This window comes from Taurulus bubalis (genome assembly GCF_910589615.1).
Source record: "Taurulus bubalis genome assembly, chromosome: 2".
In the NCBI taxonomy this organism is placed as follows: Eukaryota; Metazoa; Chordata; class Actinopteri; order Perciformes; family Cottidae; genus Taurulus; species Taurulus bubalis.
In genome coordinates, this window is record NC_136590.1 from 9405902 (window position 1) to 9431676 (window position 25775).

Consider the following 25775-nt stretch of genomic DNA (forward strand, 5'->3'; position numbering starts at 1 on the left):
AAATACAAAAAGAAAACAGCATATTTTTTTTCTAACATTTGTATACATAGTTAGCTGACGAATATTATTAGACCTACGTAAACATGTGTCCGTAAATATTAATATTCATCGGGGTTATGCTGTGTGCATTTACTGTTTTACATCCTTGGTATTTGTGTGTTGGAGAGTGGAAGTTGCGCATTTGTGAATACGCACTAATCGCTGTCCACATTCGTGAATCTTATTTCTCATTCTCAGATCACGTACTATACATATATGACTATTTGTATTATACATTTCCATCCATATGAACTGGGGAGACAGTTACAAATATATTTGACAGGATCCTAATTCAGAAAGGGTTGCCACATACATCAGTTTTCACATTTAAAGAAAGACGTTATGTCGCCATCTAGTGGGGGTAAAGAGCCATGGCGTCGACACTCACACCATGCAGACCTCTCTTCATACACACAGGGTGCAGACAGGAGAAAGCTATTTGAACGTCAGGTTTCAGCAAAAAGCAAAAACAACAAAAACAACAAAAAGACACAAACTGAGGGGCAGCATCTACATGACGTCATCAGCGGGCGCCCGTATTTACTTCTGGTCCAGTTAGCTCATCCCGCTGCAATGGAGGTAAATAGGGACGAAGCGGAGCGCTGCATTGACATTGCAACTGCGGCGTTAACCAACGACCAGCCGGACAAGGCGCAGAGGTTCCTGGAGAAGGCGCAGAGGCTCTTCCCGACAGAGAAAGCGAAGGGTGAGTTAAGATGGCCGAGCCGTGCGAAAGGGGCGCATCAGCCGGGGAAGTCTGCAGCAGCATCATCACCTGCAGCATCACCTGCATCCCGGATGAGCTGCGCGGCTCATGTAGCCGGGGCCTTTGCTAGCTAGCGAGCTAGCTGGGTTAATTACTTTGATAATGTTGTCATTTCAAGACAAGCTTGTAGGAATGTTATTACATATTATGTGCAGCTGCTCAGCATGAAACAGATGTGCTCTGTGTATCAGTTGCTTTTTTATTAGACAGCCAAGCCTAGAAAGTCTGTTGACTACAGGGTAAGGGTGGCAGAGGGGCACAAATACCCCCGAGATCCCAGAGAACAAGTTTATTATGTGTTGTATTGAATTTACAATAATAATAATAATAATAATAACAATATCCCTAAAACCATCCCTCCCAGCTCCGGACCAAGAGGACACCATAATACACAAATACAATACACAGCACACAAAAAATACACTGCATTTATGTAACCTTTATTTATCCAGGAAAATCACATTTATATTGTTTAATCCCTTTTACAAGGGGTCCTGTTGAATGCATGTCTGGATATCTTTTTATGTTGTTTTCATGTTATTGTATCCCTTCTAGTACTACTGGAGGTAATAGCAAAAAATGGATTTACACCCAGACAAGACTTCAGTGGGGTCTCAGGGCCTCGGCAGCGGCAGAGCAACAGCGAGGATGCCAGACCTGAAGAAAAGTCTTCAGACACCTCAAAATCCTACACGGCAGACCAGCTAGATGCTGTGAGGAGGTAAGGCTGTAAATCATGTGAAAACTCAGAGGGTTTATTGAAGGCATGGCTGACATATGTTTAGCCTTAATATGACATCTAACACCGAGAACCCTGTGTTCTCTACACAGGATAAAACAATGTAAAGACTTCTATGAAATTCTCGGGGTCCAGGCAGACGCCCCTGAAGATGAACTCAAAAGATCATATAGAAAACTTGCTTTGAAGTTCCATCCAGACAAGAATCACGCTCCTGGTGCGACAGAGGCGTTTAAAGGTGACCAGCAGGAACTTTCACTCATCACCGACCTTAGTGTCATGCAGAAAAGCCGAAATAGAGACTATAATTATGGCTACAGAAGGTGTGTTTTAGCCCTTCTTTATGATAATGAAACTTCATTTGACTTATTCATTGTTTCACTTCTTGCAGCTATTGGGAATGCGTATGCTGTTCTGAGTAATGCGAGCAAAAGACAACAGTATGATCAATATGGCGAAGAGAGGAGGCATCCTTCGAAACACAGCCCGGACAATGGAAACTTTGAGCCAGATATTTCCCCTGAAGACCTCTTTAACATGTTTTTTGGAGGAGGTTATCCATCAAGTAAGTGCCGCTGCTTTGTGTTTTCACGCCACGCTTGTGAGACAGTGTTTTCTATGTCATGCTTGTTATGATCTGTCTATTAAGTGCTACATGTGCTACATTGATCTAGGTAATGCTAATGGGCGGATGCGTTACCAAAGGCGAGAGGGAAGAGAGCGACAGCGAGAAGTGAGTTTGATGTTGTTATTAGTGCTCCTGCAAACTGAAGATGTGCAGATAATGTAAAGTTCTTGTCAAACAGCAGGGGGAGATGTTGAATCATTTTACCTTTTTTGAGGTGACATTTTGCAATATTCAAGTGTCTTTCAGAGATTTTTTTAAACAAAACGATTGATTCAGCTGTGGGGTTTTGACACTGCAACGTTTTCTTTGCAGGGAGGCTTTGCTCTCTTCGTGCAGGTCATGCCCATCCTCATCCTGGTTATCGTGTCGGCCCTCAGTCAGATCATGGTCAACAACCCCGCGTACAGCCTCAGCTACAGGCCGTGAGTGTGAATCCGTGTTCAGAACACCTGCCCGAGAAGGATGTTAAATAACAAGACTAACTGTTGCTCTACACAATTCCAATCCACTTGTAAATGTCTTCACAATGCCACAATATTTTCTATATTTTATAGTTATGTTATTCTTGCTATTTGCTTACAAGCCATATTTGAAATTTCACTGATTTTTAGATTAACTAACCCAAAAGTAGATTTACTTTCATACTTACTTTCTTCCTAAGACAAATCCATTGTAATGACTTTCTGGTTTGATTTAGAAATAACATCTTAATGCTGTCTCAATTCATTTCAAATAATCACAGATCCCTTGTGTGTTTTCGAGGATTGCTGGCTCCATTTTGCATCGCCTTTGTGTTTCAAATACACTTCTGAGCCGTTATCAGCCATGAGTCATGTTTAACAGAGACGGACGGTTCCAGATCTGTCATCTGTTGTTGGTCATTGTCTCTCTCTTTCCCACACGTTGTCCTATCTTCACGCAGGTCAGCAGGTTACGCACAGAAGAGGCTGACTGAGAACCTGAAGGTGCCATATTATGTGGGGGAGCAGTTCTCCAGGGAGTTCACTGGACTGAATTTGAAGAACTTGGAGCGGACGGTGGAGGAGGATTATGTTTCCAACCTTCGCAACAATTGCTGGAAGGAGAAACAACAGAGTATGTTTGCCAAGAACACAAATTGTGCTTATTTATTCCCCTTCCCTATATATCTCTCATTAATTGTTTCTATTTTCTGCAGAGGAAGGCATGTTTTACAGAGCTCGCTATTTCGGAGACACTGATCTGTACCAAAGAGCACAGAAGGCTCGCACACCGAGCTGCGCCAAGCTGTCCGAGATCACAGCTTCATTACACGGTTGATGCTGCTTTCATAAGTAAAGCGTAAGTTCTCCACATGTTTCTTATTTCTGAACATATTTTATTCTAAAGAGCTCCTTGTTTTATTTCATTTCACAAAGGGAAAAGCTTTTCTTTATTTCTTTCTTCTTGTCTCCAGGTGTCTGGAATCAAACACAACAGATTATTGGCTGTAAAAGATGATTGGCTGTAAATAGATGCTTTTTAACAATCTGGAGACTGCAGATGACTCAACAAGCAACACAAACAGACCAGCACCCAATGCATCAAATTGGCCACAAAAACTGGTTGAAGCCATTTCTGTGGAATTTTTATTATGTGAAATTAAAATATAATGCGAATATGATGTTTTGAAATAGGGGGAAAACACTTAATATTGCTTGTCCGCCTGATTAGATAGCGGGTTTTGGAAAAAATCCAAGCCCCAGTTTTGAACGAGAGCCATGAAGCTGGCACAGGTCACTTTATGGTTTTGCGATAATGCAGTTTGGAACAGGAACATAAGGAGGTTAGATATAGTCGTACAGATGTTATTCATGTAGCAGTCTATAAGATACCACACTGAGCGCTTCCTCTTTAATTTTCCACAGTCAAATCAGCAGAGGAGAGCAGTTGGAGGAGAGTTTGCTGATTTGATGTCAAATGCACCTTCTCAACTATGCAGGAATAATGTGAAACCTCTGATGAACATACACTCATGTCTTGGGTTTGTCACCTGAGATTTGTCTTCTTCTATGTGTGTGTGAGTGAAATAACAATTAGGAAGTATCCCTTTACACTTTGCCTCGTTTAATTGTGTTAAGGATAGAATAATATGCCGTGACTTGATGGCACTTCACAATAAAAGCCAAGAGAATGAGGGATGTGCCTACCCACAAAGTGGGACTTTAACAGGTTCTAGTTTTTGAACGTAATGTCTCTGATGAACATCGTCTGTTGGAAAAAAGCATTTTTTTGTCACACCATTTGTTTATAGAATGCTATTTACGTTTTGTATTATTTATTTAGAAAATGATTATCGGACTAAGATAACAAAACAGTTCTTGCTCCACCATGTTTTTACTCCCAGATGAAAATAAATATGGATGCTTAAAACGTGTTGGACGTGACTCATTGCTCGGAGCAGAACAAGCACAAAAAGTGGAGACAAAAGCTCAGTCAGCACATTCAGTATGTAAAGTCTGCCGGTCGGCCGGCTGAGGGCTGTGAATAGGAAACATGGCTTTGTGCACGTTCACATTTTGGGGGACGTGCAGCACGTGCCCGACAGGAACCACAGCGTCGCATTCTCTAACCACAAATGTACTCAGCTGTTTTTGACAGCTGTTGCAACTCCGCTCTCTAATTTTGACTTGCCAGTCCTGTGACTTTCTTCAGTATTGCAACTTTGTATTTGTTGTTAATGTGGCTCAAAATGCCTGGCTCATATGTCAGCTGATCCATCTATATTAGTATTCTGGCATATAGCTTTATATATGTAATTTTACATTTAGCTGAATCAAACACATCTTTGTACGTTTTATTTCTCTCATAAAGAATCTGGATATAAAACTACTAATGAAGGATTTTAATCTGACAAATTAAAAAAAATTAAGACAATGGATAAGAGAATTGTTAAAAAAAATAATTTATTTGCAGTCATGGAGGTACAAAAACAGTGCAATGTTATGAGTATTTGAATGTCAAATAAATAAAGTTTAAAGCAGGAAAGGTCTACACAGACACAAGATCATTTTACATTTGAAATCTTAGCCGTAGCTTGCACATAAACTGCATAATGCAAGCACTGGTAAGCCTTTGCTCTTCAATCCAAGCGGTCACTAGGGCCCTTAACAACTTGTCTGGTGGACAATTCATCACTTGGCGTACATTACTATTAATTGCCATGTATAAAAAGAAGGAAAAAAACACAATGGTCTTCAATGAGAATAATCATATAGCTAGCTGCCGTTGTGCGTTTCAATAGAAACTGAGGTACGCGCTTTCATATTTGCAAAATGCCTATTTACCACTTATACCATGATGGTTACACATTGTAATTTGAAACGTGACACCTGCTCCAGGTACCATAAACTCCCTTACAGTGGGATCAATAGGCTGCACAATGACAAAGTCCCTCTTTACACTTCAGAAGGCATCATATACATGTAGTTATAGTAATAAGGCCCTTCTGTGAGCTTAACTGGGCGTTGTAAAAACGCAGACAACAAATAATCGACAGTCCCGTACATTTCTCAACATTCCTCAATCAGCAGTTCCTCGGAACAATACAGTTTCTTCTTAATCACTCGGAAACCAGTGCTAAGTTTAATCGCTTGTCTCACGACTGGAGTGGAAGGAGACTTTGTGCTAAAAAGTCCTTGGATCTTGGGCCACAGCCCACCGGACTCGAGCCTCAACACCAAAGTCAGCTGAAAGGTTGGGGCCAGGTAGGGGTCCACAGATAGCTGTGCCATGCTCTCGCAGACGTCCCCTTGCTCCACACAGAGATCGATGAGGGCCCCTCTTAAGCCGCAGGGCTCACTGGCTGCCAGGTGAAGGAGCTCCTGTCCGATGTGCTCCAGAAGTTTGTCGGGGATGAGCAGTTTGGCACATCGTAATGAGTCTTTGGCATCTTTTAGGCTTCCTGCAATAAGGTCCACCACGTCCTTCAGGATGGTCTCCTCCATCGGGTCATTGAACAGGTCTTCGTTACAGTGAGACAGGTCACTGGAGACATCTGACCCTGTTGTCAAGACACAATGGATGAGCATTGGAGCCATACAAGAACATTTCAATAAAGGCTAATTCACCTAGAATTAAGTGTTAGAAACATTTGGAGGCGTTGTTTACCTGAGTCAGAGAGATCACTCCTGCTGCCATTGTTGGACCCCGACTCAATACTGCTGCTGTTGACAGATGTGCTGAAATCAGCCATCCTTTGAACCAGTTTACCCCAGGACAGCCTCCTTAGACTGCTGTCCACTGGAGAAGGGGGTGAGTTGCCGATATCAGTGTTTGCAGAGAGAGCGGGCATGGTTGTCCTCTTTGCAGTATTATACAGTATCAGCTGAATCTGTGGCTAGCTGTTCATGAGAAGAGAAAAACAAAAGATAAGAACTCAAACTCGAGATAAAAGACAGCAGTTAAGAGTTCAACATCATTTAGTAATAAGTAAACGGAAGTAACATGTATTTGAAGTATACTTTGTTACGGAATATATGAACAGTACAAGTTTACAGGATGCACATCTTTGTTTAAGGTAGCGTACGTGCTGGTAAAACTGTTAAAACCAGCTGCCATGCAAGCAAAATCTGCAATTTGTGAAGTGGTACTTACAGTTTATATGACAACGGTGCTGATCAAGTCCGGTGTCGATGTTTGAGATAGTTATCTGAGCGTTATTGTCTGCAAAAACAACCATCTGGTAAGCCCTTTCCCCTATGCTGCCTCATCTATACGCCAGCTGCCAAGCTCTGCGGTTTGTCCTGCAACAATGTTTATATATGAGCTGCTAGGCCACGCCCACCCCGCATCCAGCCGTCCAATCAAAAAGAGAGGCACGGCATCGGAGCTGTATCTTGCCTGGTAACATGCCAGCAGAGAAGACAAACAGGAGGAGGAGGAGAAGGGGGGTTGGGGGTGATGAATAGCAGACCCCAGTGTTTTAGAAATATAAAGAGACTTTTCGAGGCTTGGTAGGCTCCTATAGTATTTCTTTGTTTAAAATATTTTATAAGCATAAAAAGGGCTTTGCTGTATGCACATCCAGTGTATTAACAGCTTTGACTAAACTCCATGCAGGAAAAGCTCAGCTGGTTGAATGTTGCAGTGCACATTACGTCACCTGTTTTGCTCAAGCATTACATCATAATTTTTCATCTGCTACACAGAGGTGAAAACAACACACAGCGGCTGCAAAACACAACACTGGGAACAGGATGATATGCTTATAATTGGTTTCTATTCAAAGATGTACATCTTCCTACATTTGCCCTCAGACAGAACACCAATGAAAAAACAGGCCGAGCAATAGAAATGCACCAGGATAGCTTACACAGCATAGCATGACTGACACAAAGAACTCTGGTGCCATGAAAGTGCATTAAGGCATAAAAAGCACTCTATGGGAAAAATAATGAGTTCAGATTCACATTCTGATTCAACTTTATTGTCATCAACGAAATGTATTTTGCATCTGTCCAGAGTGCAAAAGAGAAGCAGTTAAGGTGCAGTGCAATGTAGTGGATAATATAATGAAGACTGTATAAACACATATATATATATATATATATATATATATATATAATATATATATATATATATATATATATATATATATATATATATATATATATATATATAGGAAGGTGTCTGGTGTTTGTTTGTGGCAGTTACATGGTATACTTTATCAGATGGAAACTTAAGCAAATTGCAAGAAAACTTATAGCGCAAAGCAGAAACTGCTGTTTTGTTTCATGTACAGTATGACTGGGCTGTTAGTGCACACAACATCCTCAAGGTTTGCTTGAAGAAGAAAAAAAATTGGAACGCTGCCAAATAAATGTTACATTGTACAGACTGTACTCCAAGTCACGGAGGAACTGAAAGACGTAAACACGTTTAGGTACAATATGTTCTGAGGGGGACATAAAAAATTGAGTCATCAGAAGGTTTCGAGAGGGGGAGGGGTGAGGGGAGTGTGTTCCTTTTTCCATTACAACAAATGTTGATTAAAGTTAAAAGGCTTCAGCAATTGTTCCTGAAAAGCCAGAAAACCTTTCCCAACTATGAGCAAACAAGCTGTTCAGTGAATTCCTTCGAGTGCGATGTATAACGAACTTCTGAACTCTAAAAAGGAAATCTAAGCTGAGGCTGGAGGCGTGTCTTGTTATGTACAGGCTCGGCCTTCGACGTTCACACCCAGAACAGTACATTCTGTCCAGTCCCACCCCTCTTTTGTTGGAAAACATTCATTCACTGAGCAAAACACCAAGGCCAGCGCCTTTCCTCGCTGTCAACACAGCAGAGAAGTGGTACAGAAACAATCACATCAGCAAGTGTCAAACTTGTGTAACAGAAAAAGAGGACATTTTCAACATAAAAATAACTAGAGCACAAAGATTTAGGTGCTCATCGAGATGTTAGAAATTAACTCGGGGAAGTGGGTTTATAACAAGAAAACACCACACAAACAAACAGCAGGGAAATGTCCAAGTATGGCTTTATTTACAAGCTCTCTTTGTGCTGTTGGAGTGAGCAGCCATGAGGAGAGAAAGAGCAGGTTTCCAGATTTATGAGTTACAGTGCAGTCATGTGGAAAAAAAAATGCCTCACTTCAGGGTACGTTACGAAAGATATTATTTCTCTAATCACTGAGGCTAAGAGCAGATTGGACTGGAAAAACACCTTTATTAGCCTCAAACAGTTGAAAAATCTATTACAACAGTTTTAATTATTTAGTCATTAGCACATAACAAAGAGGTTTTTGTTGACAGTGGTTTATTATAGTATGCCAAGTACAATAGTTTTATAAAAAGAAAACCACACATACAATAGTCAAAGTGATTAACTAATACATCTCACATTCAGTATCACCAGATATTTCACACTCATAATATATAATGAAACCATAAAAAACTGAAATAAGCCACCTCCTTTAATTTGGCTGAATATTTAACTAAAGGCCTCTGGGTCTCTCTATTTAAGACGGTGTAAATCCCAATAGCTGTTCAATCGGTTTGTACCGCCACTCATCTGCTTCCAGCTCCTCCACCAAGCTCGCCAGTTTCTCCATTCGAGACACCTGTTGATCTGGAAATACACACAGTACTTACTATATTAGGGATCAGGTTGTCATGGATCAACCTAAACAAACACATTTTGCATATACAGTTACTTGACTTACCATGTTTGACCTGTTTAAGTGTGGAGGCAACTTGGTAGCTGAATACAGACTCGCATAAAAATCTGTCAGAGCCATCTAATAAGAAACACAGAAGCAAAGAAGAAGTTAAATGGCGGTGAAGACGTAATCAAAGCCTTGATGTTCACAGAGATAATAGCTCACTAGTGTCTCTAAATGAAGCGTTCATGCTTCACCAGAAAGAGTGAATATATAATAATATATTCACTCTATCAGAGTTTTGAATTAAAAAAGAGGAAGAGTATAAGACCTTCGGCATTACTGCAGTCCTATTCATCACTGTGTTACACCTCTTCCTAACTGGATGCCATGCCAACGAGCGAACATCACACTATTACCGTTTTCCCCAGTATACTGTAGATACTCACTGTTTGCTTGAAGCTGCCAGATAAATGTTACATTCCTCCAGTAAGGAACTGAAAGACGTAAACACGCGTAGGTACATCATGTCCAAACCTTTTCCACGTGTCAGAGAACAGGTGAAGTATTTGGTGGTAAAGGTCAATGGTCAGGGTCACTGTGACCTGTGGCTGTAACGCAATAATGTATATGCTAATCGTGACAATTTTACACAAATATCTACTAGGACAAAATGATGAAGGGATGAGATTTTGGACAGATGGGGATGTAAACTGCAACTTGACTGGTTGGCGAAGGCAAACATCTGCAAGGCAGTTATTCTAATTAGCCGTGCAAACTTTGTGTTTTTATACAAAAGCCAAACTAACCACAGGAATTAGTGTATTTTGAGCTTGAGACAGATTGCCTTTTATTCCAATACACACATGTATATGTGGCTTCTGGTAAAGCAGACATTTGCATGATACCAAAGACTTAGCCAAAGCTTGGTTCAGACACATGTTGGCAATGAGTATTTTGGAGTTCAGTGAAAAGAAAGACGACTTTCGAGCTTTGTGATGTGACTTCATTAAAAGACAAAGGTTGGTGTCAGTCATTTTTCAGAGTTTGGCTTGTATGTTGCATTCAGAAAACAGATGTTTAGCTCTGACACATAAACGTAAATGTAAAATGCACTGGACTCAAATCTCAGGAAGTGTAACGCTTGTGTGAGGGGCCCAGTGTTTTCTCAATTTTAAATGACCTAGAACAACATACATGCACAGAGGAGAGAGACAGCTGAAGCCCATACGCCTTTGGCTGTGTATTATCTTACCTTCCATCATTTCACCTGCACCTTTAGGATACGTGTACAGGACTTTTCTTGGGGGGATGAGCTCTGAGGCACTAAATCCAGATCCGGTCACCGAGCTGCCACTCACACCTCCCGCAGAGGAGGACGAAGAAGAAGCTGCCATGACCTTGGAGAACTTTAAAACACACACACACACACACACACACAATAAATCATGTTGTGCTGTTGTTATACTTCGGTAAACATTAGTATGGCAGGCTCGCGTTTTAGTTTCCACAGTCTGTGATGTCACCATAGCACACAATACTTGAGCTAAAGTTAGTAGGTTTGCTTTCTTTGCTTTTATAGAAACGTTACAATCCGACAGCAAGTTGTTAACTGCGACAACAATGCTAAGTGGCTAGCAGGAAAGCTAACTGTCCTGGTGAGCAACGGCCATTTACCATGAATGTTGCAGGACTAAACATGACTACATTACCTTTTATCCCCCTCCAAACAATATAACGTTAACTCCCCGTCGACGTTCACGTAAATATATAACGACTTTGAAGCCGTGCAGTTGGTTGTGTTGTTTATTTTATCTTGCTACTAGTTTACGACTAAAGACAGCGTTTTACGTTTGAAGTGACGGCCATCTTGGCTCAACTAATGCGGATGGCTCGCCTCGGTCAACGTTCACGGAGCGGTCGCTTGTAGATCTACTAAACATGAAACCAGGCCCCTTGCTGCCGTAAAGCAGGGAGACAGATACGTGAACGTCAACTAACCAGCAACTTGCTAGCAAATGAAATATTTCGAAATACTACATAAGATAATTTATGTTCCGGTTAATAGTTCGCTTGCTTACTGACGATATATAGAGATATATTTGTGTTGTTCGATTAGAGTTGCGACATTATGGAAGTTTTACGTCCAGCTCTCATTAATATAAATGGGAGAATGTACCGAAGGAATATCATGAAGGAAGAACATTATGAGGAAGAAGAAGAAGAAGAAGATGTGTCTTACATGGGACCACCAGGTAACTTGAGTCCTGTTAGTGAATTTGTATGATGTCGCAGACAGTGCTGCCAGGCAGACACTTGCTTAAAAAAAAAAAAAACAGTAATACATCTGTATATTTGTGTCTAGAGAGTGAAGACCTTGCAGATGATGAAGCCTGTGATGCCATCCCCATTGAACAGACTGATAAGGGATATCGCTGTGCTATCGATGTCCCAAGTGTTCTTTACAAGTGAGTTAACCATCTACAAAAGACACATCTTTTGATTGTTTGGTATCATCCCCAATTTTAACAGCACAAGATGTTTTGTTTCTAAGCAGTGCACTTTGTTTGTTCTGCAGATACATCATTGGGAAAAAAGGAGAGACACGCAAACGTCTGGAGTTTGACACAAAGACATCCATCAACATCCCAAAACCAGGAGTAGAAGGACAGATTGGTGAGGATTAAGAGCGTCTTAAAACAGGTGAGAGAACAGCTCCTGAAACAAAACATGTCCCCTCAACTTTCATTCTTCTGCCTGACAGTTGTCACAGGGCCCCATAAAGCTGCAGTCTCATCTGCAGTCACACGAGTTGAGGTCCTCATTGAGGGTTTCCGGAAGAAGCAGCCTTTCACACATTTCCTGTCGTTCCACTTGAATGATCCCAAAATTCAAGAAGGATTCCTGAGCTTCAAAGACGAGGTGTTGCAGCAGTGTTCGCAGGTACTGTAGAAGGAACATGGGTGGTATTGATTGATGGGGGCCAGTGGTGGCCATGTATGGTTTAAGATCAGCACATTATACATTCAATATTCACTAATTGTTGTTCCCTGACGTGTAGGATCACGGAGTAGAGGGAAGCATCTTTCAGAACCCTGCAAAGCTTCACCTGACAATCGGCACCTTGGCTCTGTTAAACGACACGGAAGTGAGAAAAGCATGCGAACACCTCCAAGAGTGCCAAAACTTCATCAGGTATTTTCCAAAAAAAGAATGACTGCTCCAAAGTATAAATCTGGTGGTATTTTAGGTATTTGTTGTTGTGAACAAAGTTCATGAAAGGGCATCAATGAATTAATCATACAAACAAGTGTTGTATGTGTTGCCAAAGCCTGATGTAACTTATTCCTCATCGATGAGCCACACTGTTGCATTGTGTTCATTACTGTGAGCATGTGTATATATGCACTGTGTTTGTATTACATTTGTTATTTACTATTACAGCCGTACTCGACCTAATTACTTCTTAGTTCTCTAACACTCCCAAAGAATGACACAAAAGCACCACTTTATATGTTGTGTTTACCAGAGATGTGCTTCTAAGTTTCTATGAACTAAATCATTTTGCATGAAAAAGCCAAACTAAAAAGACGAATTGACTAAAAAATCTTAGCTGGCTAATATATATATATACTTATACTTATCGAGGTACTAGTGATACTAAGACAAGTGGTTAGTATCAATGGTACAACCACGAGAAAATAAATAAATTGAACAAATTGGAACATAAAAATGCATCCAAAATACAATACTGTAAAGTTATTTGTAAACACAATTTAAGAAATAGTGTGAACATTTGTGTTTTAATTCTTTTGTGATTTCACAAAGGATAGGGCCTCCTTTATCTAAGTGGGGAGTCTTCCAATGCATCAGGATACCCCGCCTCGCTAGCAATGTGACAAATTGCTAAACGTAGTAAGGTCATAAAAAGAGGATGTCAGTGAGTGAGAGCGTGTCAAAAGCAGACTTCCCGAAATCGAGATAAGGCAGCACAAGTTCAAAACATGTGGGGTAAATTTGCTGGTCCTAGGTGACATTTATAACAATTTGGATCAGTGCCAGGATAGTTGCTTTTAGACCAGTGGACTCTGTGTACTACTTTGCATTGTGAGACTGTGACGTGCACAAATGTATGACGTGTGGACACGTTTCAAAACTGACTGCCAAACCTCAGTCTCTATCTCTATATTGAGATATGTGGTGGTTTTCACTACAGCTAAATCCACGGCAGAAAGTAGTCTGCCTCCTGTTTGAGTCACATTTGCTACAGGGTCCACCTCCTTTTAAGACATGATATATCCTTTTTTACGAAGAAATTATCTATTTCTGACACGTTTTTAAAGCTTAGGATCCTCAGTAATAACAAACGGACTCTTGGCTGGGTGCCACAGATAAGGCTGGGTAAATTGTACAGTATTGAGATGTGGACTTGTATTGTTTGTTTTGGCTTATTCATGGGATTTGTTGTCAATAAGAACAAACTAAATAATACCTGCCTTATTCTTAAATATCTAATCAGATTATGTAACTGTATCCTTTTAATTGCTGGATTAGATTAGATTGAATCGGATTAGATTTCATTATTATGATTGGATCAGATAAATGTGGGAGTACACTCAGTTTCAAATGCACAAGAAAGAACACTTGGAGTACAACACAGAAGAAACAGAGGAACCTTTTTATTGCTCAAGAGTCAGGACAGCAGAATGTCTCTACATCTTCCATCGCAAACTTAAAACACATCTTTTTCGACTTCACCTTGAATAAGGACGGTAGCACCGTAGTAGCACTTTAGTGGCACTTAAATAGCACTTACGGATAGCACTCTGTAGTTTAACTTTGTTGAAGAAATTGTACTTTCTTGATTCTTGTTGTTCTGAGTATTCATGGTTGAATGCACTTATTGTAGTCGCTTTGGATAAAAGCGTCAGCTAAATGAAATTTAATGTAATGTAATGAGTCAGACTCTGAAAACCATCACTGCAATCTGCTTTTCGCTGTCTGCCATCAGAGACCTCACAGAGGGAAAGCCTCTGCCGTTGGAGGTGACGGGTATAGAGTACATGAATGATGACCCAGCCATGGTGGACGTCTTGTATGCCAAGGTCAATGTGAAAGACAGATCTGACAAGTAAGTGGACCGGTAACAAATCACGTGGAAAAAAGACATACATTTACAAAGTTGACGCATCACTTTTTTTTTTCCTTCTTCCTATTGCTGCTCTTAAGGTTGCAGGTGATTGCGGACCGGCTGGTAGAGCACTTCGTCTCAGCAGGGCTGATGGTCAGAGAGTGGGACAGAGTGAAGCTGCATGCCACTGTGATGAACACCCTGTTCAGAAAGGACTCCACAGGTAAAGAAGGACATTTCATGCACGCAGCATTATGTGCCAGTAGTTGGGTTAAAAACAAGGTTATTGACCTGTTGTGACCACGTTGGTAGCTCCTGCCCTCAACCTATTTGCCAATGTGCCCTCATTATCTCCTAGCTTGGACCTGAGCTGCAGTGAGGACAAAGCTGAATATTTAATTACAATAACAAATTCCTGAAGATAAGCATCAGGCAGCCAGTTCTCCGTTTGGCCGCAGCTCTGTTGACGTGCACCAAGCGGCATGTTTTCCAAGTACTCTGACAATGGCTTCATTCATTTTGTCCGTGGATAAAGTCCAGCTCCAGTTCTCAAATTTGTACTGCGCTGACCAACAACCCCGCACAAGGGATGGGCTGTGTCACTGCTGACCATGTTTGCTAGAATGTAAACGATTTAAAATCAGTTTTTTCCCCCTCTGCTTAGCCCCTGTTTCACAACTAAATGGCCTTGATTGACACCTTGCTGTTTCCCACTGTAGCAGCAAGTAGACATGTTTGGTCATGAGAGGCACTTGTTTTTCTACATTGTTCATCTTATCTTTTGCATTCTGGTGTTTTTCCAGTCGAAGACACGGGCGGCCCCAGAAGACAAACCATGAGTGAACGTGAAGCTTTTGATGCCAGAAACATATTAAAGGTTAGATGAAATAGTTACTCCCGCCTGCCATTTCAAATACTGCTGGATTGCGAACATCCAAACTGTAAAACTCGGCAAACTATAAGAAAGATGAGACATGTTTTGTTAAATATATGTGAAAATTAACTATTGATCTGCAGCAGTACTGCGCCATATTGTCTGCACATTGTAAACAGGGTTTCCCACTGCTGGTTGACATTTCCACTGCTTTTGAAGTCCCATTGGGATAAAAGAGCTTGCCAAATAATACGTCTTAAAATTCTGACACTCGACAGTCAACTCTCCCTGACTGCCAATATTACCGCAACAGCACGCTCCTGTAGGTTCGTGCTGTACAACACCAGGAGAATATGTCCCCTTCTCAGTCAGAAGGCGGCACAGGTTCTTGTCCAGGCTTTGATCATCTCGTGCCTGACTACTATAACTCCCTCCTGGCAGGTCTACCTGCTAGTGCCATCCGACCTCTGCAGCTCATCCACAATGCAGCAGCTCGACTGGTCTTTAACCTCCCCAAATTCACCCACACTACTCCGCTCCTGTGTGCCCTTCACTGGTTACCGGTGGTGGCCCGCATCCGCTTTGAAACATTGGGACTTGCGTACCGTGCTGCGAACAGATCGGGTCCAATCTATATCCAGGACCAGTAAAACCGTACACCCCAGCTCATTCACTCGGCTTCTGCCAATCGGCTTGTAGCTCCGTCACTGCGTGCTAAACACTCAACAAAGTCACGACTGTTTGCTGTCCTGGCGCCTCAACAGTGGAATGAGCTCCCCATTGACAACAGAAAGTCTTCTATCTTTGGCCGCAAACTAAAAACACATCTTTTCCGACAATACCTTGAATAAAGAAAGTAGCACTTGAATGGCACTTACTTATAGCACTTTGTAGTTTTACTTTCTTGATTTTTGTTGTTCTTAGTTTGTACTCATGGTTGAATGCACTTATTGTAAGTCGCTTAGGATAAAAGCGTCAGCTAAATGTAATGTAATTTAATTTCAGGCTGGTATGTTCCAAGGCCATCTGCGATATGTAATTAGATGTAAACCCACCTGATATATTAGAAGGCAGCTGTGGTCGCCCCAGTGTCATATCACAAACATGTTTAGTATTTAAATCTGTTAAGTCTGTCAGTGTGGAAGGTTCTTGTTGCAAATAACGATGGCTCCGTTCTAATCAAGTGTCCCAGTAAGACGACAGTGAGGCAGGAACTGATGCAGCTAAATTTAATTAAACCATCTTTCATTTAATTATTCACACCTGTGCGCTTCCCTACTTTGACATGTCAACAACAATTGTGTAGAAGGGCCTGTTGTTTTTTTTTGTCCTATGGTGTGTGTGTGTGTGACAGGCATTTTAATGTGCCAAAGAAAAGCTCATTTAAAAAACAAGTTACTTATTGCCCAACGTGCTGGAACCAGGATAAGAGCAAACTAACTAGAAGGCTGTCTCCATAAATATTGCGTTTAACTGTAATGGTTTCGTTCTCGGCCCGTGCTTCACCTTTCCATCAAGTTTCATGGATATCGTACAAGAAGTTTTTCTGTCTGCTGCTGACAAACAAACAAATCAAACCAAACATCCACTGTTCGTTATGTTTTCAAATGGCATCAGTGCTTAAGATAAGATTCCAACATTTAACCAAAAATAAGGTGCTACAAATATATTGGCTGGTAGAAAGATTTACTGCCAAAGAGTAAATCGATTAAACCGGTTATTTTAAGGAACAAGAAAACCCCTGTGTGGAAGTTTGTTTCCTTCTTAAAGCAGCACTCAGAGCGAGACCTTCAGGTGCAGTTTCTTTGTGTGTGTGACGACTAAAATGTGACACCCAGTTGACACGGCAGATTAAAAAAAAAAAGCTCTAAAATTCAGCTTCCTTTCCGATGCAGAGAAGATTTTTGTTTGAATAACAAAATCCTTCATCTTCCCTTCTCTGAAAATGACACAAGGGCGCTTAGCAAGAGCTCAGTCGCCCGTAACCATGGTAACTCCATGATTGTGAGTGCCGGTTTATCTTTTTTCTTCCTGCAGACTTTAACAAGTCAGGTCGAAGTTTTACAACACAGTGCTGACTTTTTTTTGTTGTTAAGTGGTTGGACTACTTTTGAGATTGGGAAATTTTTATTCAAATAGGGTGTGATGATGATGTTTTGTATTAATGGTGTTTTTATTTCATTATGTAAAGATATTTGCTGTTTCCATTACAGAAATTTGCTGCTTATCGTTTTGGAGAGTTTGAGCTGAATTCTGTCCTGCTGTCTCAGAGATATTCGACCGATTGTTCGGGCTACTACACCTCTGCAGGGAGCACCACCTTCTCCTGAGCTTCAACAGGACTGAGCAGATTCTGAGGTGGGAAATTAATAACGAAAAAAGTTTTCAGCAGAATATTGAAGTGGTCTTTCTGGTGTTGTCCAGTAGGTGGCAGCATAGGGTTGTTTCTTTTTTTTGCAAATTACTTCCACCTGTATCTGAACCAAATTCTTTGTTTTCTAAAACCCCTTAGGAACAGTTTATGCAGAAAAATGAAATGATCAGAGTGCAAAATGATTGATAGTTCAGACTAAATCTCACTCAAAAGATGATGCGTGCATGCAAAATCACTCTGAAATGCACAAGTTAGTCACATTTCTGCTTTTGTACTTAAGTCTTCAGACAATCGGTTCTCGTCAGGGAGCCTGAGTCAAACAACATCAAAACAAATGACTAATACATGTTTAATGGAGCAGGCAGTCAAAAAGGAAACATGAAAAAACGACACTAATTACTTTTGGCTTGATTTACTTTTGCATGTTTGGGCATTTGTTCACAATGGATAGCTTTTCATTTGGATGGGAGTCACAGTAAATCAATGTCAGCTCTGTTGTTCTCTTCGAGAGGCGATGATTGACTTTGTGTGTGAAAGTCAGATCAGAAGCTTTAATCTCGGATTCATGTCAGCGTTTAATTTCTGTAAAGATGCATCAAATATATTACTGTATAATATGTGACATTTTGTGGAACACACTGGTTCAAAAGTAGCAAATTACATTTACTCAAGTACTGTACTTCATTTTAATTTAGATGTCCATCATTCTATTTTATACCTCAATGCCCTACATTTCAGAGGTAAATATAGTATTTGTATTCCATTATATTTACTTTCTCCGCAACGAGGATCATGCAATCACTGTTGTCTGTGAGTAAGTGCACCTCTTTGTTTGTCCACGGCTAATTCTGTTGCAGCAAACTGCATAATATTTCAGGTGGCCAGTTATGGCTGAATGCTCCACCACCTCTCGTGGTTGTGGTGATTCACACTTTCTCCAAACACCTTGTATTTCCAGACTGCCTGTTAACTCCTCACTCCCCCTTCTTAGTCAGCGAGTGATGACACAGCTGAGTGCATCACCTACCGAGCCTCAACTCGGTGACCATACACGCAGTGGGACAAAAACAGTTGGATCACTTTTATTGTCTTGACGGTGTGTTTGGCTCCCAGCTATCAGAATACCAGCACACACACACACTGCTAAGAAACGGTACCTCGTCACCACTCAGCCACTGCTACTCTGGCAGCTTGTTGAGTTTAATTTATTTGTTGGCACGATTGTATGATGCGTCTTATACGACAACTCCGAAGAAATTGCCTAAATCTAAATACATTGCTGATTTTTTATTTTTTATTTTAATTAAATATATTTTTTTATACCTTTACAGCCTAATAGTGTCGAGGTGTTATCCTTTTGTGGGTTGTATTAATTCAATCTCACAGCCAGCGTATAAGAGGAGCCCATTTTATGGCTCTAGTCACATTTTTAAATACAAAACATTTGATGAACTTGTATGAAATTATGTATTAATATAGATTAAACTAAACAACAATACATAAAGTTAAAATGAGCTCCACAACAGCGACAACACTTCATTTACATTTTGAATCCAGAACAACTGATTTTTTATTGAAACTTTTATTTCAGTAAATGATCTGAGTACTTCTTCCCATTTCTATTTTGTCACCTGGTAATTATCAACATTCAAATACAGGGTTACCTACAAGCTGACAAAATGCCCTGACCTGTGCATCCTTATAAGATTATTGGCCGGTTTGTTTCATATGCATTCAGTCTGGTCATACAGGAAGTCAGTGGTAATGGCTGAAAAATGTAAGAGCTCTTGCTGCACTGTCTCACCTGTCAACGATGACGGCTGATATAGCTGATCAGACTTCTCTCAACTTTCTTCAACCAATATTTTAAAGAACTCCCGACTTTTGCGAGCAGATAGTGAGACTTAAACATTTAGGAAAAAGTTTACAAAGAAATGTCTGAACTTTCATAGCTGAAAGAATCTGCTTTCACAGTGATCATAACTGAGTGTTACCCGTTTCCTTTTCCTCTCGCTGCCTCATGATTGTGTTAATGCGTCACTGACATGATTTATTACACCAGTCTTGTTTTTTTTTCTTCTCTCCACCTCTTTTATCAGTGCCGTCCCCACATGAAGCCACAACCCTGTTCCCACTCCCGTCTGTCGAGTGTGTCAGTGAATACAGACATCGGACACAGAGCCTGGCCTCTCTCTCTCTCTCTCTCGGCGTCATAGAGCGTTTTTCAACCCTCCCCTCAGCTGGCGATGTGCTCTGCTTGGCATGCAGGAGGGCGATCGCAGAGCGGCCAAAAGTTACACTGATGGAAACTGAGGGCGCTTTTTGTTTGTCAGCTCAGCCGTCCCATGCTGTCCACCCTCCCCATCTCAGCACTGGCATGACTCCCCCCCACCCCCGTTGTCCTGGAGCTATGTCAACAGACGCCATTACACAGGCACACGCAAATGTCATCATCAGGAAACAGCCAGCCAGTTGGGCCGTCCACGCAGTGACATTGAAAGTGTATCTTATCAGACCCACGAAAAGGCGCCTAATTATCCTCTCCCTGTCTGGTGAGAGCATCCTTGTTTGTGGATCAGGAGTACACGTCCTGCGTAGTGCCACTCTCAGGTAACAGATACAGAGAGGATTCTGGGAATTGCCAACACTTGCTCATAATAAGCACAGCGAGCGAGAGAGAGATGGTGATTTGCAAGTTAATGAAATTCATTGAGAATGTGCGTCCTCGCCTCCTTTGGCAGGGACATGATTAAGGATGCGCTGGACAGATGTCTTCACTAATGATCGTACTGAAAACACAAATGAAGGAGCATACGTCATCCGCAGACGGATTCAGACACCGACCGCATTTCAGATGTTTGTGGATTTGAAGATGTTTTAGTTAAATGGCCATATGTGTGTTTTGTTGCATAGATCAGGAACATATTGGACTTTAAGGCTGCGATGACAGTTAGGTTTTCAGTATCAGTTAATTATTCCATTATTTTCTCTATTCATTTAACAATCATGAAATGTAAGAAAATGGTACACTTATATATCCAATAGAAACATTTAATAAATGGTTTATAAAACACCATAATGTAGTTGTAAACAGCTATAAGGACATTTGTGTGTTTATTAACGTACATGGCGAAAATGATAACTTCTCCTATGAAGAAATCTTATATTATTACAGGTTTGTTTTCCTTATATATATATATATATATATTCCTATATATATATATATATATATATATATATATATATATATATATATATATATATATATTCCTATATATATATATATATATATATATATATATATATATATATATATATATATATATATATATATATATATATATATATATATATATATATATAGGTCATTCATGTTATTACAAACAATTATATCCGTAAAGTGTGTTATACACCATTTGTCGAATATTTGAATACTGCTTATCAATGCAAAGTGACGTATTTAAATCACTTGTTTTGTCCAACTAACGGGTCAAAATTCAGAGAGATTTAATAATGGATAAAGAAACTGAAGATTCCTACATTTGGCGGAACAAGCTGGCGTTTTTGGTTGATGAATTCAGTGAAATGCTGATTGATGGCCGGCCATAAAAATGGCCTTCAGTTGCATTTGATTTAGAAATCTAACAGAAATGCTACTTCCAGCTTTTTGTTTGATTTCTACAGATTTGAATATGTTGTGGGAAATGATTTGCATTGACTCAACAAAGTCACGTTGCTTTGTCGTCTGTGTGGGTGAGCTTGCTTACGCACTTCCCGTCGTACATATTTGTTTCTGTCCCTGCCACATCTCTCACCCTAATTAGTCAGCTCTGTGCTGCCTGCTGTGGAAACTTCCAACCTGACCCCTTGAGATTTCGAGACTAGTATACGTTCCTCTCAATGAGCCGGATGAATGAGCCCTCGGCGTCTCTCTGTGATACCGCGGACACATTTCCTTCTGTGGATCTGCATCCTTATTTCTGAGGATCTGAGGAGACTCGGGAGCTGGGTGTGAAACATTTTAGTCTTCTTTTAAAAGTCCAGAAAGAAAAAGTTGTGATTTTGAAAGTGAAGGCAAAGCAATCGCTTAAATGAGTCCGTAAAAATACATTGAACCTTTCAGCAATTAAAATGAATTTGTGTTTGGTAGCTGAAGTCTTGCGTTATCTCCACCAAGTATTGTTTAGGCCTCTATCCAATTTGCATATTTAATTTCATGGCAGTTTTCAAAGTAGATTTTCTTTTTTTTTAAATGGGTCTTACTTGATCAATTGTCAAACTTTTCTAGCACATTTGGGATTTTGATATTCATAACCGCACTATACAATTTCTCATCGTGTGATTAGAAATCAAGCTTTTCATTCAGAGGAGCCGGCGTTAACATCTGCTGGCGGAGAGAAAGATGATGTTTGACAGACGTGACCTTTTGAATACAGTAGATACGTTTGATTTGTATTCTCAGAGTACGAACACACATGAAATCGATTTTAAGTGGCTAATTACTTCTTAAGGTCACGCTAAGTTTTACCCATGTGTGCCTTTTTTTTAATGCGCCAATGTTGATCAGCTCCATAGAATATTCTGATCCGAATCCAATTAACTGAAAGGGTGGACTTGACAGCAAGGAAGCACTAAGATGACATTTCAGTAGGTAGCCTCGCCGTCCGGTGGCATGTTTCCCCTTAACAAGCTTGAATCCTCAGATTGTTTTAAGAGGGTCTTTTGAGCGATCAAACGCGTCTCTCCACGAGAAGTTACAAAGGTGCTCCACAAAGGATCCTGCTCGACAAAGCCAGCGAAATCTCTCAAATTGGATATTGTTAGCGGTGAAATATGGCAGCGCGCCTCCCTTTGACTGGTCTCTCACGTTGGATGTGACTCTGCCACCGCCGTTTGAATGTCACACTAATCACTCTGTCACTAATGGGCACGGACGGCCTTGAAGGACGGCCAAGGCTGGAGTATTTGAAATGTCTAATCTGTGTCTCCAGCGAGGAGGCAGGTGATCGCTGCTGCAGCTCTTTATCATTCAGAGTGCGGAGTCTGAAGGCTGCCTGCAGCTGTCCACGTCTGTTTACTGCTGGAGGCATCCACACAGGGAGGAGAGGCACAAAGCCCGGTGTTTGAACAGCAGGTAGTCATTCTGAGCTGCTGTTTACTTTATGTACACTTTGCACTCGGAGGGTTTTAAATAGAGCCGCAACTTTTTTTTGTCATCATCAATTCATCTATATTACCTTTTGTAGATAAATGCGTAACGTATAACATGTCTGAAAATACTTTAAAATCCTCATAACACTTGAAATTGCTTATTTTGTCAGACTAACAGTCCAAAATCCAAAGATATTCATAGATAGAAAATAGAAAAACAACAAATATTCACATTTGAGTAGCTGGAACTAATTAATTCTTTTGGCATTTTTTAGTTAATACATTTCTTAAACGATTAACAATTTCTCTAAATCTTTGATTGTTTCACAGTGACATGAAATCAGTTTTTCATATCGGCGGCAATTTAATTTTCAAATTATTTACATTAAAGCAGCTTGAATATATTTTTCTGTCTGCTTGAGGGCAGAGGAAGCTGTAAACCCAACATATTATACGACATATTACAGCGTTGTTACCTATTTCCTCATACAGCAGACAAGGAGCAGGATTAGCATTCGTTTGGAGTTGTGTTTCTACCCACCTGATAAACAATATTCACTCTCCTTTTATCTCTGTTTTTGATCTCCAGCAGCTCACGAGGGAAATATCTGGCTCTTTAGCAGCTAAATGATCCGCTATGTTCACCAGATAGTCGCTACCATGGTACCAACGCTACCAACTTCTGCATATTAAATCTGAAGCCTCAGATTTAATATGCAGAAGTTTGGCTTTACCGCTGTAAACTCTCTCCGTATCGGATCTATAAACCCTGAAACAAATCTTCCTCCTGACTTCTCCTCAAGTGTTTTATCCATCCTCTTCAATCCCTTCACACAGCACTTAATGCCGTTTCATATTGGAAGGATGCAGAGTAGTAAAACTGATGGGGGATTTGTCATTTATAGTAGTTGGTATAAGCTGATATGCAGACTGAAAACACATCATCTAGAGACTGAGCATGCCAAGAGTTCACAATATTAGCCAGCTTCTGTCTGTTGTACATTTAATTGAAAAAGATCCTTCACTCGGTTCCACCCCTGCTGCCCGCAAGTGCAAACCCAGCAGCTCCAGTACTTTCCTGGCAAATGCAAACTGCCTTCAGACGGCTCTCAACTAACTTTCCACTTTTAATAGCTGTGTGACCCAGTTCGAGTCCAATTGAATTAGCTCTATATGCGTTTAGAGCAGCTCCACTTACAGCTGTAAGTCACTCGAGATTACGGCACTTGTAAAATGTCTCCCGATGTGGTTTATTTTTTGATGGTTCTCCTATGCAGGAACTTGCTTTCAGGCTACATATTTTTGTATGAACACTTTACAGTGGCAGCCCCTATCACAGGCAGGAGCTGCTCCACAAAGAGTGGCTGTCGTAGAAGGAGTGCAGAAGCAGAATTTGTTTGGTTTTATTGGGTCACTGGTATTTAATGGCTTAATGTACCGGCTGAAAAATATCAAAATACGGATACACGTAAATTACATAACTCAATACAAAAGATGTGATTCAATGCAGCTACACTAAACCCACTAACATGAATACAGTTTTCTTAAATCTATTGATTGTATTAGTGTTTGGCTTTGCCTTAATATCCTGACTAAATGCATTTAAACTGTCATTAGTATTGGATTTTTAGATTAGTTGATCGATAGGAATTGAATCAGCAATTATAATTGATTAAGCCATTTATCAAACAAACATTTCAAACATTCTCTAATTCCACCTTCTCTAATGTGAGGATTTACTGCTTTATTTTTTGTTCATGCCTTTTTAAATTGCACATCTTTTTGTTCATGGTCTGTTTGTCAATTATGAAGATGTAACCTTGAAATTCTTTCCCTATTTTCTGACATTTTATAGGCTAAATAATGGAGTCCCAAAAAGAAAGAAATCAAAAGCAGCCATTGTAGATGAAAATAATCATTATTTTCAGCCCTGGGGTGCTTTAAAGTACAAATATTAATCACTGACTGTGTGTTGCAGATCACGGATGAACATGGCAGCAGGATGAGAAGTGTTCAGTGTGGCTGGCTGATGAAGAAACTCTCCTTTGACTGTAAATCACTGTGGGAAACATCACATGATGAACATTAGGGGACTCGCAACAGAGTGTCTTTGCTGAATATTTTTGTTATAATCAGTTGGAGCTTGGAATTGCCTCATTTCAACATTCTCTTTTAAAAGCAGGAATAAATAAATGTGTAAAGCATCCACCCTTAGCCTGTTGCAATGAATTGCTTTGTACCAGGATTTCCTGCAGCGATCCTCGCTGAGTAGTCCCAACATGTGAGAATATGTACTGCCCTGATAAGCAGCGCAGCTCGTGTTGAGCCTTACCAGCTATTTGTAAGACAGCAAAGGGTTGTGTTTGCAAATATTTACAGATAAGCAACCCTTCAAATTGCACTGCTTGCGCTGTTGTCTGATGTTGTTCAAATGAAGCTTTCCTCCGCTCAACTCTTCTTGTGTGAACCGATCATGCTTGCTGTAGATAGGTTTTATCAACAACACGGCGGACTGATGACATCAGTTAATCCCCTTTCAATTAAAGGCACTCTTCCACAGCGTAGCTCTAATGTGTAAAAGAAGACGTTCTGTGGAGGTGCTTCCACTTTTAAAATATTCGATCAAGGGACCGTTATAATCACGCGACGGTGTGTACACACTCGTTTCAGTGATTTGAGATAAAGGCGTTTTGATCCCGCCTCTGAGGTTCAAGGTCCGTCCTCTGGCGTCGAGCAGCTGACGGCTGGTCGGAGCCACAGTCGATCAATCTGAATTCTGGGGAAGTCATCTTCTTACATAGCTGCAGTCATGACAAATAGAAATTGAAGAGAAAAAAAATGCAGACAAGTTGTTGTGACTCTAAAAGCTCAAAAGCTCCATTTCATGTGGTCAACATGAACTGCCTCTAGCTATATAACCTACTGAGAGACCGCCTGTGTGCCAGATGTTTCC

General features: G+C 40.5%; 4 protein-coding genes across 5 annotated transcripts; 2 read left to right on the plus strand and 2 right to left on the minus strand.

Annotated features, from left to right (window-relative positions):
- Nucleotides 1-612: 612 nt before the first annotated feature.
- On the plus strand, nucleotides 613-3701 carry dnajb12b (DnaJ heat shock protein family (Hsp40) member B12b; the record flags this gene model as incomplete). Its single annotated transcript, XM_079214535.1, has 9 exons — nucleotides 613-745; nucleotides 1361-1526; nucleotides 1637-1782; nucleotides 1936-2109; nucleotides 2219-2277; nucleotides 2485-2594; nucleotides 3095-3267; nucleotides 3350-3492; nucleotides 3608-3701. 8 exons carry the CDS (start codon nucleotides 613-615, stop codon nucleotides 3469-3471), a joined length of 1083 nt encoding a protein of 360 aa, XP_079070661.1. The 3' UTR covers nucleotides 3472-3492; nucleotides 3608-3701.
- Nucleotides 3702-5077: 1376 nt separating this feature from the next.
- Nucleotides 5078-6911, minus strand: ddit4 (DNA-damage-inducible transcript 4). Its single transcript, XM_079237105.1, has 3 exons — nucleotides 6787-6911; nucleotides 6301-6533; nucleotides 5078-6193 (listed from the first exon to the last, which is right to left on the minus strand). The coding sequence occupies exons 2-3, from the start codon at nucleotides 6482-6484 to the stop codon at nucleotides 5703-5705; spliced, it is 675 nt and encodes a 224-aa protein (XP_079093231.1). The 5' UTR covers nucleotides 6485-6533; nucleotides 6787-6911; the 3' UTR covers nucleotides 5078-5702.
- A 1743-nt stretch (nucleotides 6912-8654) lies between these two features.
- anapc16 (anaphase promoting complex subunit 16) lies at nucleotides 8655-11129 on the minus strand. The gene is made up of 4 exons (XM_079236644.1): nucleotides 11005-11129; nucleotides 10548-10701; nucleotides 9356-9430; nucleotides 8655-9261 (listed from the first exon to the last, which is right to left on the minus strand). Exons 2-4 carry the CDS (start codon nucleotides 10687-10689, stop codon nucleotides 9152-9154), a joined length of 327 nt encoding a protein of 108 aa, XP_079092770.1. The 5' UTR covers nucleotides 10690-10701; nucleotides 11005-11129; the 3' UTR covers nucleotides 8655-9151.
- A 202-nt stretch (nucleotides 11130-11331) lies between these two features.
- On the plus strand, nucleotides 11332-25028 carry ascc1 (activating signal cointegrator 1 complex subunit 1). 2 transcript variants are annotated; one of them, XM_079237416.1, is made up of 10 exons: nucleotides 11332-11547; nucleotides 11658-11760; nucleotides 11871-11968; nucleotides 12057-12235; nucleotides 12354-12487; nucleotides 14304-14423; nucleotides 14522-14646; nucleotides 15227-15300; nucleotides 17511-17655; nucleotides 24801-25028. In XM_079237416.1, the coding sequence occupies exons 1-9, from the start codon at nucleotides 11424-11426 to the stop codon at nucleotides 17625-17627; spliced, it is 1074 nt and encodes a 357-aa protein (XP_079093542.1). In that variant the 5' UTR covers nucleotides 11332-11423; the 3' UTR covers nucleotides 17628-17655; nucleotides 24801-25028. The 2 variants fall into 2 exon arrangements, with proteins under 2 accessions (XP_079093542.1, XP_079093543.1); XM_079237417.1 differs by lacking the exon at nucleotides 24801-25028 and adding an exon at nucleotides 19771-20735.
- Nucleotides 25029-25775: the final 747 nt, after the last annotated feature.

Bases quoted from the DNA above. Each gene is read 5' to 3' on its own strand.
- ddit4 (XM_079237105.1), bottom strand. From the start codon at position 6,484: ATGCCCGCTCTCTCTGCAAACACTGATATCGGCAACTCACCCCCTTCT. The intron at 6,194-6,300 runs GTAAACAACGCC...TCTTGACAACAG, and splicing joins GAGTGATCTCTCTGACTCAG to GGTCAGATGTCTCCAGTGAC.
- ascc1 (XM_079237416.1), top strand. From the start codon at position 11,424: ATGGAAGTTTTACGTCCAGCTCTCATTAATATAAATGGGAGAATGTAC. The intron at 12,488-14,303 runs GTATTTTCCAAA...GTCTGCCATCAG, and splicing joins GAGTGCCAAAACTTCATCAG to AGACCTCACAGAGGGAAAGC. The intron at 14,647-15,226 runs GTAAAGAAGGAC...GTGTTTTTCCAG, and splicing joins GTTCAGAAAGGACTCCACAG to TCGAAGACACGGGCGGCCCC.
- anapc16 (XM_079236644.1), bottom strand. From the start codon at position 10,689: ATGGCAGCTTCTTCTTCGTCCTCCTCTGCGGGAGGTGTGAGTGGCAGC. The intron at 9,431-10,547 runs GTAAGATAATAC...GTTTCTTATTAG, and splicing joins TGCAGGTGAAATGATGGAAG to ATGGCTCTGACAGATTTTTA. The intron at 9,262-9,355 runs GTAAGTCAAGTA...GTGTATTTCCAG, and splicing joins ACTTAAACAGGTCAAACATG to ATCAACAGGTGTCTCGAATG.